Source organism: Balaenoptera musculus, chromosome 2 (genome assembly GCF_009873245.2).
Source record: "Balaenoptera musculus isolate JJ_BM4_2016_0621 chromosome 2, mBalMus1.pri.v3, whole genome shotgun sequence".
NCBI classification, from domain to species: domain Eukaryota; kingdom Metazoa; phylum Chordata; class Mammalia; order Artiodactyla; family Balaenopteridae; genus Balaenoptera; species Balaenoptera musculus.
Genome location: NC_045786.1, coordinates 61,269,772 through 61,290,198, shown reverse-complemented (window position 1 = coordinate 61,290,198; position 20,427 = coordinate 61,269,772). Strand labels below are relative to the sequence as shown.

The 20,427-nt window shown below is 41.5% G+C and overlaps 2 protein-coding genes across 7 annotated transcripts in view; one reads left to right on the top strand and one right to left on the bottom strand.

Moving 5' to 3' along the window:
* REC114 (REC114 meiotic recombination protein) overlaps positions 1–6,751 on the top strand; it is a 113,434-nt gene extending 106,683 nt beyond the window's left edge. Inside the window, exons 4-5 of one of the 2 annotated variants that reach the window (XM_036841701.1) lie at positions 3,074–3,160; positions 5,653–6,751. In XM_036841701.1, the coding sequence (XP_036697596.1) occupies positions 3,074–3,160; positions 5,653–5,817 (252 nt within the window). In that variant the 3' untranslated portion in view covers positions 5,818–6,751. The remainder of the gene's footprint in view (positions 1–3,073; positions 3,161–5,652) is intronic. The other variant, XM_036841700.1, reaches the window with a different exon arrangement.
* Positions 5,908–20,427, bottom strand: part of NPTN (neuroplastin) — a 65,714-nt gene continuing 51,194 nt past the window's right edge. Inside the window, exons 4-8 of one of the 5 annotated variants that reach the window (XM_036841699.1) lie at positions 17,833–17,966; positions 15,423–15,696; positions 8,383–8,392; positions 7,465–7,539; positions 5,908–6,922 (exon numbers count right to left, since the gene is read on the bottom strand). In XM_036841699.1, coding sequence (XP_036697594.1) covers positions 7,479–7,539; positions 8,383–8,392; positions 15,423–15,696; positions 17,833–17,966 — 479 coding nt within the window. In that variant the 3' untranslated portion in view covers positions 5,908–6,922; positions 7,465–7,478. Of the gene's footprint in view, positions 6,923–7,464; positions 7,540–8,381; positions 8,405–10,759; positions 15,120–15,422; positions 15,697–17,832; positions 17,967–20,427 lie in introns of those variants that run through there. The other 4 variants (XM_036841698.1, XM_036841697.1, XR_005018595.1 and 1 more) reach the window with 4 other exon arrangements.

Here is a 20,427-nt window from a genome sequence, read left to right as displayed (position 1 = left end):
TAAATGAGTATTTAAAATTTTTGTTTTAATTTCTAACAGATAAATGTCACACATAACTCAAAACAAAAGCTGTAAGTGTAAAGGAGTCTTGTGATAAAAGTTTGAGAATCTTTATTACAGAATTTCTCCTCGAGGTACATATTCTAGCATGTCTTTGGCATAGTCCCACATGCTGCTAGCATAAGCTACCTCTGCTCTTGGGATGAAATTCCAGTTTCATGCTGGGTTTTCTTATTTTCTATTTTGAGTAATGATTTTCCAAACCTGGCTTTCCATCACTTCATCCTGGAAGTTCCCCTTAAACTCACTGGGCCAAGACAATTCACCTTTGCTGTTTTATCACCTTCTTTTTATAGTTTATCTGGGGCAAACATAGATTTACATTATTTATCATAAAGTGTTTTTCTTTAAACAAATACTGTATGATTTCTTCTTGACTATGTTTAATTTGCCAAATCAAACTTTGATGTTTTAGAATTCTCCCCCTTCATTTGTTTCTGCCTGACTTTTGTTGTGAACATGTCTTAACACTAAAGCTGGTTTTTGTTTTTTACAAACCCTGGATCTAGTTTAAAACATTTTTGCCTCATCATCTGCTGCTGTATTCTTTAAGAATCCCCTCTCTACAAATGGGATGGAATGGCTTATATAAGGTGCTTTCTTGCTTATGATGAAACTTTCATGTCTTTTCTTGATTCTGTATTCAAGTCTTCCTCTGATCTGTAGTTTGGTGTTCTGAGTAGATGAGATGGCACAGTGTTGTGCAAAGACCACAGGCTTTGGAATCAAAATGGATCTAGGTTTGAATCCTAGCCCTGTTAGTAGCTACGTGATCTCATGCAAGTCACTCAATCTCATCTGTAAAATGGTGAGACTGAAATTCTGTCTATAAGCAGCTAGGACAACACCTGGCAAATATCTAAATAACATGATCCATTATTACTATTACTGCCAGTGCTGTTACCCTTTCAGATTTGCCTTCCCTTGCAAATGAACAAATGAGCATCCTGGTCAGTTATTACTGAGGGTTAAGAACTCACGAGTCAATAGGGCCATGATAAGATGGTGTGTCTGATGCTGCAGAGCAAGAGACAAGATAAAGCTACTGGGTTAATTCACCAGCATGCAGACATTGTGAAGCACTACTTAGAACATTCTAGTCTTCCTAATGACAAAAACCCCTAAGGCTTGCCCTTAGCTGCTGCTGTGCAAATTTGCTATCATGCTGCCTTTTTCAGAATCCAATTCAAGAGGTGCAAGCTCTGGCCTATGTATTTTCTTTTGTCTAAAACAGTTATTGTCTTCTTTGCAAATAGAGATAATTCCATGTCTTTCTATTTCAACTTCTTGAGTCACTTCCTGGCTCTTTTGTTTTTACTTTTCCTCAGCCTTGTAATTTTGCTAATTGTGGCCTAACCAGGTATTTCTCAACCTGAGGGCTTCTAAGGCAACCCAGCCTACTCGGAGAGGGGGGCAGTTCCTAGGTGAACTCTTTCCTCTGTTAGCACAAGTCCAGCAGAAAGTGGCCAGGGGCTCGTTCCCGTGTGCACAGAACCTTCCATTTCTCTGCACTTGGGTAGAGGACTGTCCAATCCTTAGAGCCACCCCAGTAGCCTCAGCTGCTTCCATCGCACTTGGCTATAGTTCAGTGTGTATGGCATATGAATTTTGGTTGATGTCTTTCCCAGTTGTTTGAAGAACACAGTGTGAGCTGAACTGATGTGTCTCCTAGGAAAACATCAAGTATCAGAGCTGGAAGAAACACTAGAGTCTGACTTTTCCAGATAAGGAAACTAAATAGAGAAATGGGGCTTGCCTAAGGATTCTAGACTCATTAAAGTCCCTTACCTTTTTGCTCATATTTATTTTAGTATTCTTGACTCGTTTTCTTTGTTCTTTCCTTCCTCTCTGTCCTGCCACCCCATTTTTGATGCTTCCAGATATGCATTTCTGCTAATACGCACTAACTAGCAACAGTCAGCTTCCATGTAGAACGTTTACTTCTGGCAGTCAGAACATGCTGCTGACAGAGACACCTTCCAGGGAGGGTCTTGGATTCTCCCTGTGTGATACCACTAGCTCACAACTGTCTGGAGATTAGCACTACAAGCACCACATGTATCCAAAACATAACCAGGCCTGCAGACATGTGGCTAGGAAGGAGTGGTGGGGCTCTTGGAAAAATTTGTGCTTTTAGGTAGCAGCAGCCCTCAGAGCCTCTTATGCCTCCAGGCCTCCTTCTATACCGTATTCACTGTTTGCCTAGAAAACATCCCCTGTGTTCTGCTAGAGAACAACCCCTCCTGTAACAGGTTCCTTTGAAGCAGCTCGGACTCTAAAGCATTCCTACCGTTCATGCTTAGCGCACACACCCCTCCTGTACTCCCCTCCACTATAAGCCTTAAGTCTTATATTTACCTCCATTCCAGCACTTCCTGGGTTGCATTCTAATTGTTGTTTTACTTGCTAAGTTCTTACTGGGCTGTAGGTTCTTGAGGGCCGGACCTCTACCTTGTTCTTTGTGGCTCCCTTCCCTTTATCACCCCGGTGTCTAGTACACAGTAGGCACAAACATTGTTGAATGAAGATATCTAGGAATTTTACTAACAGAAGAACTCATTCCCTCAGAATGTCTAAAATGAGATTTTTAAAACTTTTATTAAAAATGTAAGATTATCTTGCAGCTATAGGGTTTTTTCCCATTTTCCTTTTTTGCAGTGAACATGTTATTACTTGAGTAATAATTTTTAGAAGGTGACAAATCATGATTATCAGAAGCTGGGCAATGTCCACTGAAGACAAAAGTACACCACGGTGTCGGACAAGAAAAAGCACTACCAGCCTATGAGACATAAGGAACACCAGGCACAGGGCAGGCGCCTCAGATTTAAACTGTCTGTACCTCTACTGTGGTAAATCAAGTAACAGCCAAGCTTAAACCAGGACAGACTACATCAACAATGATCTTACCACTTTTACTGATGTTTTCTGTCTTTGAACGTGAATGCATGTGTTTCCACTTCTTTAATGGCCTGTTCAGCCAGTCGCCTAACTGTATGTAGTTTCACTGCAGTCACACCAGAACCCGGAGCAGCAACAGTGGGTACTGGCTGGCACAAGCACTCCAAGAGGAAGGACCTCAGTGGCCTGGTTAGCTCAGGTAGGGCCTATTTCCATGTTCAGTTTTCGTGTCAGGAAAAACAGTGATCCTGAAGAATTTGTATCCCTCTGTTCAATCCATTGTTCTAGAACAGTAACTTAAAGTGTTGCTATAGAAGATGATAAAGACAGAGACAGGCCATCTCCACCTACCCTTGTTGTAAGATTAGACACGATGACATATACTGAAGAACTATTCTCCTGAGGAAATAAAAGATGAAGAGTGGTCTATAGTGTTTTAGCCTTTAAATGTGTGAGATAAAGAATTTATTCACCACCTATCCCAGAAAGAGGAATACAGGTAAGAATTTCAATTTAATTTTGGAAACGAAATTTGGAAACTCTTCTAATACAAGTATCAATATGAATTTGGAGTCATATCAAGGGTAGTTTCTGTAGGGGCAGATATTCAGTGTGAGGATCTCAGCTAAGGATGTGTGGAGACCCGGGAGGATTCAACTCTGTTACCACAGAACTGCTTTCGGACATGCCCTCTCCCCTTGCAGTTTGCTGTTACCAAAGAAAGACTCCTGCAGAACTATTCATCCAGGCTCAGGGTTCCTGAGGCCTGGTCTGCTGGGAGCTCCTGAGGATGGTTTCCTCCTCACTGCATTACCTGCTGTGCTCAACACCAGGCTGTCAGCCTGTGCTTTCCACAGAATTCTGCATGGAATTCATCAATATTCAAGGATGAATTTCCTTTTTATCTATTAAACTGTGCTAACAGTGGTATGAGAAAGAAAATACAGGTGCTTTCTCCATCTGGCTCACCACTCACTCAAAATAAATGGACAATCACAGGGCAGATGTTATAGTGCCCAGTTTGTAGCCTCATATCTGCACTGGGGTTACAGGTTAACTGATTCAGAGTGGCTGAGCCACAGAAAAAAAACATGAGCAAGGCAGTGTGTGATGTCCTTATTCAGGAAGTATCAGTTGCTATAAAAGGTGTACATCAGCCCAGTTTATTTACATCATATAGAAGAACCATGTATAAAGAAGAAAAAGCACCAGGCTGGGAGCTCAGATATGTTACTTGTTTGCTCTAACCTTCTAGACAAGTTGTTCTTTGAATATAAGTTTGGTAAAACTCTTTGAAAGCAACTCAGCAATACAGATAAAATTTAACTTTATATCTTATACCTATAATACCATTTCATCTACACAAATATACATACAAGGATGTTTTTCAGTGTTTTTTATAGTAAAATTGGAAATGTAATTATTCACTAAAAGGATACTGAGTGGTTAAAGAGTGCTATGACCATAGGCGGGATAAAAATGTAGTCACTAAAAGTGATGTCTATATCTATTGACATGGAAAGATATTCATAGTACATTGTTTTTTAAAAGGCTACAAAATAGCATGATTTTTGTAGTAAAAACACACAACGTAAGTTTGGAAGGAGATACACTGACATGTTAACAGTGGCTCTCACTGGAGAACAGGGCTCCATTTTACTTTCATTTTCTTCTTTCTACCTTTAGATACAGTCTGGTTTGAATTTAGAAAAGTCAATTTCTATTATAGATAGTTCCTAGAGAAATGTCAGTTGTATACATATATACCAAACCATGCCATCCATGGAAAGGGTAGAAAACCACCTATCTAAGTAGAGTTAACATGAGGAGCGAATAAGAAGGCTGAGTCAAAGGCCCAGACGTAACTGAACCACACACAGAGCTGGAGCCATCTTCGTCACGTGGGACTGTGGATCCAGTGTCACCTTATCTTCCAAATTGCCAAGCTCAGTCAGACTTTTATTCGAACTCTCCTAATATTTAAATATTGGCAGCTTAGTCAAATGGTGTTAAAATACAAGTTACCAAAGAAGGCATACAAATGGCAAATAAGCATGTGAAAAACACACATTATATGACGTTCTGGAAAAGGCAAAACTATAAGGTATGGAAAACAGATCATGGTTGCCAAGGGTTGAAGGTCTGACAAGAGCAGGTAGCATGAGGGACTTTCTGGTGGTGGTGGAAATGTTCTGTCTTGATTGTGGTGATGGATACATGCCTCTACTTGTCAAGCCTCACGGACAGGACCAGAAAAAGCGAGATAACTGTGTCCTTGGGATGGTCAGTTTGTGACCTCTCTGTATGACATTCAGAACCCAGTTTCCATATGATGAACTGCTCACACCCATTCTTCCACCTATAAGGTGGGAAGGATGAACTAAGTTAGTGGCGTCCATTCATCAATAGGCTTATCAATCCACAAACTTATCAGCACCATACTCTTCATTGAAGCAGGATCTTAACTTTGCAAATCGTTTCATTAATATACTTGAAATACCTAAGGATACAAGTTTATCTCACTTTGTATATTTAGAATCATTATGTAAAGGAACTCTGCAAAGCTAACACTAATTTTTGGTGTCTGTTTCCCAAATCTTTCCTTAAGGCAAAGTTTTTCTGTGTTCTATTATTCAGGCTGTTGCTTTCTCCTGTAATCTCTAATAAACTACTCTTCTGGAATCCCCACAGTCTCTCCTGGCATCAGAGGAGCTGCCCGTGGTCTATGAACAATCTGCATGGAACACAGAAGAGTTAGGCCCCTTTCTACGCTTGTGCCTCATGGATCAGAATTTCCCAGCATTCGTGGAAGAGGTGGAAAAGGAACTGAAAAAGCTGACAGGGCTGAGCAACTAACATTCTACGTACATACAGAACTGAGGAACTTGAGCGCAATGGAAAAAATGCTTCCTCCTAAGATTAGAGAAGATACTAGAATAAAGAGTATTATTCCAACACCTTTTATCAGTTTTATTTTTAAAAACAGGTGAATCCACTTTTTTATACATCATTGCACTTCAACAATTACACAAAACACAAGTACATGCATCTACCATTACGCACCGTGTGAGAACCCTGCCGGGTGTGAAAATCTACACTCGATGAAAAAATACAGTGTCAACCTCAAAGTATAACTAGTTGCATAGAATACCATGCTGTAACATTTCAAGGTCATTGAAAACAAAAGGTAAATTATAAAAGTTTGCCTTAATTGAATGTACAATTAGGTTCAACACATCAGTGCAAAAGGATTTAAGAATTTACATGATTTAACAAAAGAAAAAATAATCACTTAAAAAGCAATCTTACATATATACTGCAGTTCATTATATCCATTCAGTGGACTGTTCCAGCTTCTTATCAAAGTCAGAGGTTAAGCCCTTAAAATTATAGATTTCAGTTTATATTACTCATCTTTATGTACCAGAACTGAACAGTTTCCTCATCTGACAACATATAGTAAGGAATGAGTATCAGCAGCTTAAAAATGAAACAAGCATTTATTTTATTTTGGATTTCTCCCACCCCCAAAAATATAAATATATATATATATTTATATACTGTATATATCTGTAGGTTTTGCTGTACTTTACAAAAATGTATCACTAGATGGCAGCAGTGCATTTTAGAGCTTTGCCAATTTTAACAGCTGCATTAAGTAAAAAACGGTGCATGCATGATCCCATCCTCAGAGGACCTTTTTACTTCTATTTAAATATTCTACCAAAGGGAAAAAAAAAAAACAACATTCACAGCACATCAAGCCCAAAATAGTTTACACCTTCTACACTGAAGCATTGTTTAAAATGTACCTGGCTAGGTCACCCTTACAGGAGAGGCTAAATAAGGCATGCTTTAGATAGTCATCATGGTGCTGCTCACTTGAAAGGGAAAGAACCAAAGAGGTACAAGCAGAAAATTTAGCAGGTCATGTTGCCACCAGTTTCAGGAACCTAAAGATCTGTGAAGAAAGAGGAGTATTTAGAAATTAAAAGAGAATATGCACTATTAAGACTACACCAAGTGCCTATAAAACAAAGCTGTGGTTCAAACAGCATGCTCAGGGATGCGGTGTGGAATTCTGATCTCCATGTGCCTAACCGGAAGGTACTCCAGCCCAGCTGTGCCTGGCCACCATTCTCGCCTTGCCCTCAGAAGCAAAGTGGGACCAATTGGCCTCTGAGAATAATCCACCTACGAAGGTGACGATTTCATTTTTACCTCTTTTTAAAGATGTAAGTAAAGTGGTAAAGTGATGTTTTGAAACATCATACATATTCTGAAAAGCATTTATGTAAATAAGTGAAAGAGCTCAGCTGAAAATCTTCCTTTCCAGCTGCTACACTGGACAGACAACTTGTTCCACCAGTATTGGCTGCTCTTGAAATCAACTAAAAGATCTTGCAACATAACACCAACTATTGAAGAATTTTTAATAAGGTCAACAGAGGCACATTCATTTGAATGTAATTTTTTAAAATTTCTAAAGAAGGCCATACTTACATTATAAGTAGTACTTAATTTGTGTTTCTCTGGCGCAAGTTTTTATCTTTGTGATTGTTGGTAGAGTTGGTTTTCCTTTGGAGGAAAAATTGCATTTACAAGAGTTAAACTCAAGGTCAGTAGCAACTTTTGAAAGTATAACACACGGAAATACAGGGAGTCTTCCACTTACTGCCATCCCTGGTATAGTAAGAAGTTTTATTGCACAATATTAATACACAATTAATATTCCTTGTGTAAAGTGCCTACATACCTTAAATTAATAGATCCTTTTGACTCCCAAGGCAGACAATATACCGGTAACTTTCCCTTTGATTTGTAAACTATAATTACTATAAAGGTGAAATAGTAGTTTTTTCTCTACTCAACACCACCATCTCTTCTCAAATGATAAAAGATACTCAATTATATACAGGCAGTGCTGTGCCCTCTGGCACTTAATAATTTGGGCACTGTTTGCCTGCCTCTGACTCCTTAGTCCCCAACTCTAGGAGATTCTGCTAATCTTGGATTGATTCAAAATTTGCAATTTTGTCTCTTGGATACACGCAATTTAATGGAGCCAGGCCGTTTATCCATGCTACAGTCGAGCTTGAAATTAACTTTAACAAAACCTGAAGTCTCAGATATACTGGTGATTTCCCCCACATTATCAATTTAAACGTATGGGGTGTGCAGAATTTTAAACATTTTTTTGGCATGGTATTCCACTTTGTATTGCTACTAAAAAAACTGTATGGCCTGTCCTGGGAATCAAATGGCAATCAGTCAACTCCATGTCTGGCTAAGAAGTCTACACTGCAACAGTGTTTCCACTCACTGTCTTCCCCTACAGTCTTAGCTAGCCCTTTGATTAAACAGCAAATACAAAATAACCCAACCAGAAACTACTGAATCAATGTCGAATAAAGTACTTACATTGGCCCAGCTGGTTCATCGTCTACACAGGTGTTCAGTTTTTAATAATCCATTGAGAGACAGAAGAAGAAGGGAGAAAATTGTGAGACTGCATAAGGATTAACAGAACAGCAAACGGCAAGTGGCAAACATGGCTATTCATAGCATTTATTCAAGGCCATTCCATCTGGAGGTGCAAAACACTCATGGAGTTATTATTTCTAGATTCAGGTTTTTAATGGCAGGTATGTTGTTTCAATGGTTTTAGTTAACACTTTGAATGCTTGTCATGAAAAACTGCAACTGTAGCGGACAGATAGGCTGCAATATCATTATACTCATCTTGTCCCCAAGTTCCAGTGGTTCACTCTTAAATAGATGAGAAGACAAACCAACATTTCAGTTGTAAAATCCTGCTGTTTGTTTTCTTGTGGTGAATGCATGTATAGTTTGGGCTCAATCCTGCAATGTAGATGGATGTGTATGTTCCATATGTTTAACCACACATCCTCACTTCCCCAAAGGACACTGTTCTTGCTGTTTTGTAATCTTTAGGAGAGTCTTTAGTCTGGAGAATGAGACAGAGGAAGCCACAATGGTTCAACCTAATACTGGGTCAGCCAGGGTAGGCTATACCAGCAACAAGTGTAGGTAGACGAGAGGATGTTCTGTGACAGACCAGGGAAAGCTGAATGGTGCTGACATCCCTCTAGAAAAGACTTCAGATAGAAAAACTGGCTCACTCTTGTACCCTGGCCAAAACCAGAACCCAAACCCAGATGAGCCATGAGTTATCTTTTTTTTTTCTTTTTAATCGAAAAGCTTACATTATCTGAGTTTAGTTAGGTGCCTTCTTAAATTGGTATTTTCTGATTCTGATTTGTAAGTTTTTCTTTCCTGTTTCAACTAAGGGAAACTTGGTCCCCTTTAATCAGGGATATATGTGTGTGTGTGTATGTGTGTGTGTGTGTGTGTGTGTATACACACACAATTTTTTTTTTAAGGCCCACAAAGGTGGGGGAAACAAGTAAGTGCTCTTAGTTTCTTTTTATTTTACAAACGTCAGGTAGACTAAATGATTCAGAACTGAAGGCTTCTAGAAAAACTCTCAGCAGGATTCCACAAGGGGGCTTGGTGCACATGAAGCAGTTATGGAGATTACAGTCTCAGTGTAGGCATCTGCAGGAGCACACGTCAGGAGTAATGTCTGTCAGAGGGAGACATTGCTCCACCTGTTCCTTTGAGGCAACGGAGAGGCAAAGCCACCGCCAGCACACACAGTGACTGGAGCAAAAAAAGATTTCAAAAAAAAGAAACAAAACAAAACAAAACAGAAACAAAACTAACAACAAACCAGTGACTTAGCCAGAACAATAGGCTAGCAACACACCAGTGTCCACAGGATTCTACTACTAACAATAGTACACTATCGAACAGTACAGAGAACAAACTAAGACTTAGACACCCAAGACATCTGTGTGCTGTGTATACAGTGGAGATATACAAAGACGTATCAGGTACTGAGACACACGAGCCCAGCCTAGATCCTCCCTCACCACAACACCCTAACGCTCTCAGCATCCTGGCCAAGCCAGCTCAGCTACATGCTAGAAACTAAGCACTTCTGGGACTTACAGGAAAGGACACAGGAGCAAACTTAGAATATTTTTAGTGCTCTGGCTGTGCACCCGAAAACACAAAATTCTAAAGCAAGATAGCTGATTCAAGAATATCACCAATCTACTCCCAATTTTAAGAGAAAAAAAGGGGAGAGGGAATCGCGATAGCCAAGCTAATCTTTTCAAAGCGTGACACTTCAGCACTAACCCAAGCACTTCACACCATGAGCTTTTCTTTCTTCAGTAATGGGGATACATGTACGCCCTGGTGTCTGACTAATAACGTCATTTTCCAGCCCAACAAGCCGATAATGTGCAAAGAGCTGCATGAGGGGTTTTAGCAACAGTGGCTCTGGTGTAGCTGCCATGCCTGCAAGTGGGAGCAGTTGCTGTTCACACTTGTGCCTACGTCTCACGAGCCCCTTCATCTCTCTCCCCAAATCCACTTCCACATTTATAAGGAACAAAGAAAAGAGCCTCAAGTCTCCCACCTTCCTGGACTGAATCACTATCTGCAGCACCACTCTCCCTTTACAGGTCAAACAACAAAACAACTTGACCTCTAACAAGGAAATCAGGAGAGAGGGAAAGAACAGAACTACAGATAAAAGGTACAAAAATCAAAGTAAATGAGGATTAAACAGCAAACTGAAATCCAAATTAGTTGTGAAAGTGAATGAAGTAAACTTGAAGAAAAGTGTTAACATTATGAACTGTGCATCGTATAGACTGAAGCGGAGATTAAACAAACTCCAAAAGCATGCATATCGCTCACTTACCACCATGTTTTAAGGGTTTGATGCAATTGAGGGGGGAAAAAAAAGAAGTCATAGTAACCGGCAAATATCAACATACCCCCAAACCCTCAGGGCAAAAGACAGCCGCTTAAACAATGACTGTTCTCTCCAGCTGGGTATTACTCACAGCCACTGACTAGATGAGAGGAAGAGGGCTGGGGGAGAGTGGAAACAAGATGCTTCTGGAATCCATCTTATGAGTGAAGTTCCTGGTGGACCTGTTGCACACACTGATTCATTCAGCTGAATGTTGTCTTCCCAAGTGAATGCACTTAGAGCCCTCATTCCCCTACATCGCCTCAGAATCTGGAAGGGTGCTCTGCAATGCCTAGTAAATAACAGATTACCTGATACAATACCAGCTCCACAAAGATGGCTTTAATGTCGAAGTAAGTTGACTGTCTGGTCAAAGCTCCTTTTTCACTGCCTTCATCTCACTGAGGATGAGGTTTTATGGTTTCTAAACCCACTTAAATTTTGCCTGATCTCAGCAGAGTAGCATTAAACCCAAAAGAGAGTAACAATTATTTTCAATTTCCTTCCTTATTCAGTCCTATTGTATTTTCTTCATAAGGTAGCTTGTTACTGACCCAGATGACCCCTGGTTAAGAGACAACACGTGTGTTTCGCATATCATTTTTAAAAGTCCCATTCCTTTTCCAACATTCCTGGCCTCTTGTAAAGCTTCATATGCTACCAATGTTTTGACCATTTAACTGATTTTGGAACATTAGACTAGCTCTTAATTCTAAAGTGTTAAAAAGAGTTTGGATACATCACAGCCACTAAAAATGGTTCCCACAAAACCTCAAATATCTTTTATACCAGTAACTTAAAGGAAGAGTACCTATACTTGCTTATAAAATTATCTCCCTAACGTGATAATGGAAAACTCTTTTTGATGCCAGCATTTCTCTTAAATCAGCTCCTACTGTTTTCATTCAAGGTCAGTAAAATGTGCAGTAGAACTGAAGGCCCAAGCAACTAAGCAGGTTCACTCCCGATCTCACCAGGGTATTGGGAAAAGACTTAAAAGCACACTAATCACTCTCTGGGTTCAGTCAGCAGGGAACCAACACACAAGGTGAGCTCCAAACATATGTCCAGCTGTAAGGTGGATGGAAGGCTAGCGGGATGCTAGTTGTATCTAGTCTTTTTAGAGAATTATCATTTAACATTTTCAGAGAATGTAGTCAGGAGGTGAGTAAACTGAAAAAACAAAGCCCTTACTTGGCTCCACAATTCATCTGTTACTAAAAACATTGAAGGTTAAAGGTGATATGCAGATAATCTACCTACAAGACAACCCACTGGGGCACCGATCCTGAAAGACACCGTAACAGTGACCGAAAGGGATTTAGATGTAAGTTTCACTTACAAAATGTCCTGAGTATACTCCAGTAGACAAAAAGTCATGGGCCTTTTTTTTTTTTCCCCCTAGAAGCAGCTAAACCTTAACTCTAAGTATTTTCTATGTGAGAAATCTAAAGCAATATTTGCTCTTCTAGTGAAACATACTCAGGCTAAACTACATAAGTTTAAATTTGTATGTTTTTATACTTTTGTATTGTTCCCTTAGTGCTTTTCTAGTACAGCGCCGAGTTACCAAAAACTCACAGACTGCCCAAATATGAATACTATGAGTTTTATATGAACTTTTTTCATATAAAAAAGGTCCAGTGACTCAGAAATAAATCACTGCTATATCTTGATAATAGTGTATTCATTTGGCAGAGAAAAAGCGTGTCAGGCTTATTTTTTTCAAAAATCAATTTTCACAATGGTATAAATAAGTCAACACAGAACTACGAACGGTTGTCTGACAGGTAAAAATTCATCAACTCTAAAACTCCAAATCTGTATCAGGTATAAGGTACCTCCTCATTCATTCCAAAAAGGAGTGTATGCATATATCTATAGGTAAATTTGAAGAAGGGCATATGGGAGGAAAGCATATGAAGTGAGTTTGCTCTTGTGAATTGCATAGGAGTTGAGGGGAAACTGGCTAAAGAAGAAAAAGACACAGCATAAGGAAAACTCACAGAGGAACAATCAAATTTTCAAAAAAAATTACTTCCAGGAGAGAAGAAAAAAGGGTAGGGCAGGAGTAGGGAGGAGTCTGAGAAAAAGAGGCAGAAAGACAAAGAAGAAAACTATGTGATGGAAATGCTCGAGCAAGGGCATGTGATAGAGAATGGAGCCTGGACCGTGCTGGCTGTCAGGAGGGGAAGAGAGAGAAGGCAAACATTGCAATGATTCCAGCATCCCAGATTTTTCGCCCCAATTCAATAACAACAACAAAGTAAAAGCTGCTTGCATTACAGTATTCTTCTAAGACACTAGAGCAAGAAGGTTTTACTTTGCACTTACCCTGCAGTCATCTCTTTCACATAGGATTCATTCACTGCCTATAATAACTTATCTTAAAAAGAGATATTTTCCCTCCAGGAAGCTGTTCAGATTTGCTGGCCACAGGTGTCTCGTATAACAAACTCGTCCCCATTTGTGTTCAACAGCCATGGAGCTCTTAAAAAAAAAGAGAGCTCCTTTCCCTGGGCAGGTGCCTGCACTTGTCAGAACCAATACTAACCATTCCTCAAATCTAACCTGACGGTCTCTTCCACATATGCTGGGATAGCAACCTGGGTAAGTGAAGCGGCTTCCTGCAAAGACAACGGCAACCTCTGACAGGGACAGGCTAAGCCAATGTGTCACTCTGCCAAGAAAGGGGCAGCCAGCCTTGTCTTAAAGTAAAAAGTCAGGTTTTGAAGCCCATTTTTACCTTTTCCTACTGACTTTTTACATCTCAATCTTTCCAAAGGGAAAGCTGAGAAAGGCGATATTTAGCAAAGCAAAAGCATTCAGCCCTTTTCAGGAGTGAGGCATAACTGCTCCTAATAAGCCAATGCTGAAAACACACTGACAGGCAACTCTCCCCCTTTAATCTCAGATCTAGACAGAGGTACTCTGCCTTGGAAGTCCTAATTTGCAACAAGAAAGAGAAATTTAGAGAAAAAAGCATTATGCATATATGAAAATCCTAAGAAAGCACTTTTGCTTCATAGAATAGCAGTTCTGTGGACCCAGGAGAAAGAAAGTAAAAATCCCAGGACACTCTTATGTTGCAGGGCATGAGCCCACGTATTTACAAAGGCCCATCTGCTTCCAGCTGACGTCCATCCCATTCCTCCATCTAGTTTACTGGTGAATGTACATTTGGATGGAAGTCCACCAGGTCTCCCCACATACATCGTTAGTGTCACCAAATAACCTTTCCACCAGCCTCACTACAATACTCGCTCTACCTAGTGCAGGCAGAGACTTAGGAGCTGCTGAGAAGAAAGGAGAAGAAGGGGAGGTGGCTGCTGCTCTCAAACATGTCCTTCCAGAGACTCTGGAGCCACCGGCATGCCTTCAGGGCTGCGCTCTTCCTGAGGGAGCACCAGACCTCCCTTAGCATTCTCCGCTGACACACATGGCTGGCACTGGGTCCCGGCCAGCCACAGGGACACAGACAGCTCTCTGGGGCAGGGTACAGCACCACAGTGCACAAGCACAGGCCCAGAACAGTCAGACTGGAGTTGGCATCCTCCCCATCACCCAAGGCACTGAGTTTAGGTGCACACCCTTCCAGTCCAATCAGTGACAGGCAAGTGGTGGTAATGGTTGGCTGGCCAATTAATTTGTTTTTGCTGATGCTGTTATAGGGCAAGAGGATGGGGCTGGGGAGCTAGTGAGGAATCTGAAGTACTACTGGTGCAAGTCTCCATCAGTAGTCCCCCCCCATTATAATGACAGGGTTAGAAATGGAACATCCATAACAAAAAACATACCTTCCAGGACCTTTTCTGACTCTAAGCATGTCTAACCATCTAAGATTCTTATTCTTTCCAATGCCTAATATTGGCTGTGGTTCCGCTGCTATTATCCACTCCCTTCTCGGACCCTGGGCCAGCTTGAGGGTGCCACCTCAGGCAGGGACTCCAGGGGTTACTGCTTAGCTATCTGTCTTAAACTGGGGGTGGTAATGCATCAGATGCTCTCCACCATTCTTGTCTGTGAGACAGACAAAAAAGCCAAATGGCAGGGGCCTGCTTCACCACAAACCTTGAAAACCTTCTGAAGGGACCAACCAAGGGAACCAAAAAGTGGCTTGTTCCAATGGCTTTTCCCAATAACAGTCTGACTGGACTGGGGCAGTTACCTACAGGGGCTATACCAGGCAACCATGTGACAACCAATCAGATACCTTAAATCTGCCTGAAAGGCCAGGTGGCCTGCGATCTTGGGGTGGCTTCTAGGCTTGACTTGGATTCTCCTCAAGCTCAATCTGCCTGATGATCTGTATTGAAGGAGGACAGAGCTGAACAAAGAGACTGACAACTGCCCATTCCCCACAAGGGGCCTGAAGGGCAGATGGGACCGGGGTTGGAGAACACCCACATGGAGGAACAGAGCTAATAATTATAGCTCAAGGTGGCTAATCTTAGGGGTACGGGGTGAGGAACCAGTATAAGAAATTTTCCTTCTCTCCTTTTGGGACTGAATCCCAACATTCTTATAGTCCTCTTTCCATGCTTGGAAACCACCCCAAGGCTTGGAAACCAGCCCCAACGTTACAGCTATTTTGTAGGGATGTTCTTACCGTCAGGAACTTCATCTGGCCTCTTCCTCTTTTCATACACAACAATGATCACCACAAGGATGATGATTTCCGCCAGAATTCCCAAGAAGGGCCAGAGTGGGGCCAGGTGGCTCCGTACCCTGAGGATGGTGACAACGGAGGCAGAGCCAATGGAGTTGGTAGCATTACATTCATACTCGCCAGGATCTTCTGTGATCTGCAGGTTTGTGATGCTCAGCTCAGTGTAATTTTCCCTGTTGATGATGATGAAGCGGCCAGAAGTATTGACAATCTCCTGCTCAGGAGCAGATAAGGTGATAACACACAAAGATCAGAGTAGGTGAATTAGTGCCCAATACAAGGCAACACTAACATCCTTAGCAAGACACTGGACGGGATCAGGGAGCAGTGTCTAGTACCATCTTTGTCCAAAGGACTTTGAGTACTTGATCACTGACTGCCCTTCAATCTCAACAACAACCAGTCAACAATCTTCTAGCAGAGCCAGGGTAAAAGACTCCCCTGCTGTTGGTCCTCTGGACTTCTCCAACTTGTATGAAGTGAAGGGAGGTCCTACCCTGTAGACCCAGAAAAGACCAACTCAATTTAGAAGATGCTGCTCCAAACACCAGGTAAGAAACCGTAACCAGGCAGAGGATGGAGAAGGGGTGTGAGCTCCGTGGTCAGGCATTATTTGGTAACATCAGGCCTATCTGATGACTTCAGAGTCAGCATATCTACTTCACGCTTGGTGAATTCTGCAAAGTCTCCCTAAACTTCCTCTAGAAACGATGCTAAGAACTTGCTCCTAGTCAGAGTGGGGGAAATTCGTAACTTCCACTTCCTTTCAGAATTACAGGGTTAAAGGAAAGTTTATTCAATCAATCAAAAGATATTTACATTAGCATGTTACATGTTTTATATCCTACCTAAGGGGAAGGTGAGATAGAAATGGAAAAGGATGACACAAAAATGAACATGGAGATTGGCCTCAAGAGGGAACCAGACCTCCAAAGGGATGGTTAAAGGAACGTGTAAGAAGCCCCAACAGAGGGTATGTATAGAGCCACATTGCACTGAGGGAGTGGACACTGCTGGAAAGAGTCAGGGAAAGTTGGAGAAGAGCTAACATTTGAACTAGGCTGTGGGGGAGGAGAGCTGATCAAGCAAGACAGGAGTGCTCCAGGCACGTGTGGGAAGGCAGAGGTGAGAGTATGACCAGGGGTTTGGGGGGAGCTGGGACAGGTTTGCAGCACTAATCTCATGGGATACTAGCAGGGGAAACATCTGACTCATGTGTCAGTTCATATGCAGCAACCAAAGGATAATCAGAAACAGTAGAGAGGAAAGGCAAAGATAATCCCCAGAATGATGTCTAGCTATAGCATAAATCATGTCTACGTTTGAGTGTGGGTATGGCTGGAACGGGAAACTCACAGCCTTCAAAATTAGTTATTCTGTGAAGCTTCAACCCTAGGACTTGAAAAGCTGCCAACTTCTCTAACTCCTGCTCTACTCACTCACTAATTCCATGTTTTTCACTTATGACCTGAGGTGATTAGTGAGTGTGACCTTTGGTCCACAAGCCTTCAAAGGGTATTTTAAAAATACCATCATATGCAAGAAACTTCAGTGGTTTTGCCACTAATTTATCTTGGTTAATATGTATAACCTTCCCAAAGAAGCTGGATTAAATGATCTCTAGGGTCCCTTCTGATTCTGAAGACTGGCAGTCAAAGAGGATGCCTGAAAAGTAGAGTGCTAGGCATACAAAGCCTGGGGAGGGATGTATGTCACCCCCTCTGACAGAATAGAAGACTGGTCAAGCATTAATCAGAGAGAAAGTGAGAGTCTAAAGTTTTGACTCTCCCAATACCATCAAGAATCATCCCACAGATTGGAAAAGATGTTTTCTTTGACCTTTTCTGGAGCAGATACTGTCAGATTTCCAATGTCTAAGGCTGCCCATGGGCCTCCTTAGATTGTCTCAATTCCTAATCAGTATTTCATGTGTTCCAGGAATATACTATTAATTGTTCTCACTGCCTTGCCTTCCCAAAAAAACAAGAAAAGTACGTTAAGACCACTTTATGAGCAATATTTTCTTTAGGATAAATGTACCAGAATAATAGTAAAATTTTAAGATTGGGGTTAGCTCTTCTTGGTGTCTTGTCTTGAAGGTAAACAGCCGAATCCTTTACCAGACAGACAGCTTTAACAAATCATGTATAGGGATTCCATGCTGATCAAAGACTGCCAATGACCTCCAGATTCATGATGTAACCACCAAGACTCTAGAAAGGGTGACCCAAGCCACGGCAGCCAGTATGGCAGGTTGCAGAAACTAGTCCAGATGTCTAGACCTCCCCAGGAGAAACTCCAGCAACCACAGAGACCCACGTATAGAGAACCAGGGCTGCCTCCTACTCACCACGGGCATACCGTTCTCCTTCTTGCGCCAGATCCACTCTGGGTGGGGGTAGCCAACTGACTTGCAGTACATCACGGCATCCTGCCCTTCATTCTTGTTCTCACTCCGTTTATGGCCAGTGATGTCAGGAGCAGCTGTGAGAAAGAGTGTTGAATACAGTTACCATGGGAGCCTATGCTGAACAGGATACAAAGGCCCCAACTATTGGCTCAGAGCCCTGCTTCTCCTTAGACCCACCCTCATATTCAGCTTTGATAACATGCATTTCAGGTCAGAACAGAGCAATGGAACCAATCCCTTGCCCTAACCTCCCACCCACCAAAGCAGACACGAGGATTACTATATGTGAAGTTCTACTAATAATACAGGTGGTTCTCCAACCTACTGGAAGGGAGCACAGGTGCAACTGCATAAATTAAGCCATCCTTTAAAGAAAATGCAAACAGAAGCTATGACCTTCTCTGCCAGTCATGGTTTTTTCTTAATACACCTGTGTTAGCAATAATTATGTATTATATGAAATGCCATATATTCCCTTCAGGAAATGAGAGATCCCTGAGATCAAACACCTAAAATCAAGTCCTACTGCAAGGTATATAAAAACAATTAATGCTTGGAGAAGCTACGTGATGAATATCAATGGCCAAGGCTCTCCCAGAAAAGAGGGAATGCAGCAAACTGGTCTTCACAAGGGAAGAAAGAAATGAACAGGAAATTCAACCAGTGTCCCAAGAGATTTTATTAATGGCTTAAGAATCTGATTTATACACACCTGATTTGCAGTTATCTCAATGCACCCAATCTTAGGGGAATTTCTAGACATGCTAGAAGCTGTTGATTTTCTCTGCTTTTAGGGATCACTTAGGAAGAAATAAACAGCACCTGTGGTTTAAATATTAGATAAGTTTCAAGGATCCAATAAGCCTGAGATAGGGGCTAATTCTTTGAATTTGGCCTCCTTTGATCTTAACTGTATTTTCCACCTTACCGCACCAGTTATACTAATCTGAAAGCAATAAAACTCAAAGTAGGCCAGACGTCACTTTGTTGGCGAAGATGGGAAAGAGAATCAATAGGCCTGGTCCAAATTCCAGTTTTGCTGGTTATTTAATTATTCTGTGCTTGAACTCTATACCCCATTATCAAATGGAGTTATTTCTAGCCGCTGCCTATATCCAGTGTCTTGCACAGATAGATAAGATGTCAAAATATTCATTTTGAGACTGTAAAAGCCTGTACAATTGTATTATATCATGGGCTGACCCCATGTTTCCCTTCTGACTGGCTTGGCTTTTCTTGGCTTAAAAATAATCCAACATCCTGCTACTCCCAGACTGTGCTTCCCAAACCACCTCCTGAGGCACCTGGATAGGAAAAGAATGAGCAAGACTCCAAGTCATCTCCACAACCTGCCAAACTAAGGCCTGCTCAGTACTCCTCAGCGTGAGGTGTTTTCTAGATAGGACAATATAAAGGAAATATCTGTTTTTCCAGGCACAGTTCCTCACTACAGAAGGGAACGAGTCAGGCTGGCTCAAATGCCCATCACACCAAATTTCTCCCACAGCCAGTCAGTCACTGTTCAACCTGGTCACCTTCTTCAGAGCTTCCTTCAGTCAGTAAATATTAAGGACCATCTTAAGCACTCCAAGGAAGGAACACGTTCCATAGCCATACTTAAACACCATCATGGGGGAGTAGGGAGACACAACAAGCAGAAGAGCTACCACATTTTGCCTCTAGTTGTGTTTCATTCATTGGACAAACATCTGTTGAGCACTCGTTACATGCCAAATACATCAGAGTGGTACATGAAGGCCATTCTGATGAGGTGAATTTTAGCACAGTCATGAAGAAAATAAGGGCGTAGGCCACATATATCTGCGGGAAGAACACTCCAGGTAGAGGGAAAGGCAAAAGTTTTGAGGCAGAAGCATGCTTGTTATGTACAAGGACAGCATGGAGGAATCTGGCTGAAACACAGGGGGACGATGGTAGGAGACCAAATCAGAGAACGGAGCCCAGATTGGATAGGACTTTGTAGGACAATGAAATTACTTTGGCATTTACTCTAAGTCAGCTGGGAAGCCACTGGTGAATACTAAGTGCAGGTATGAAACTATCTATATGCTTTAACAGGCTCCCTCTGGCTACTATGTGGACAAAAATTGTAGAGATGATAGTGGAAGCAATCCAGGCAAGGGGGAGAGGGTGGTATGGATGAAGGCAGTAGCAGTAGAAGTGAGGAGATTCTGGATATATTTTATAGGTTAAGTTAATATATTTGTTAATGGACTGAATGTGGAAAGGGAGAGAAAAAGAAGTCAATGATGATCCCAAGGGTTCTGGCCTGAGTAACTGCAAGAATGGAGTTGACAGTTACTGAGATGAGGAAGACGGCGAAGAATTAGCGTTTTTTTTGGTTTGCTTGTTTTTATTTTGTTTTGTTTAGGGATGGAGCAATGATGGTAGTAAAAAACCAGGAGTTCAAAGTTTAGGACATGTTAAGTTAAGACTTATTTAACATCCAAGTGACGTTGTCAAGTAGGCAGCTGAATATCAAGTCTGGAGCTCAGGGAAATGGTAGAGATGTAA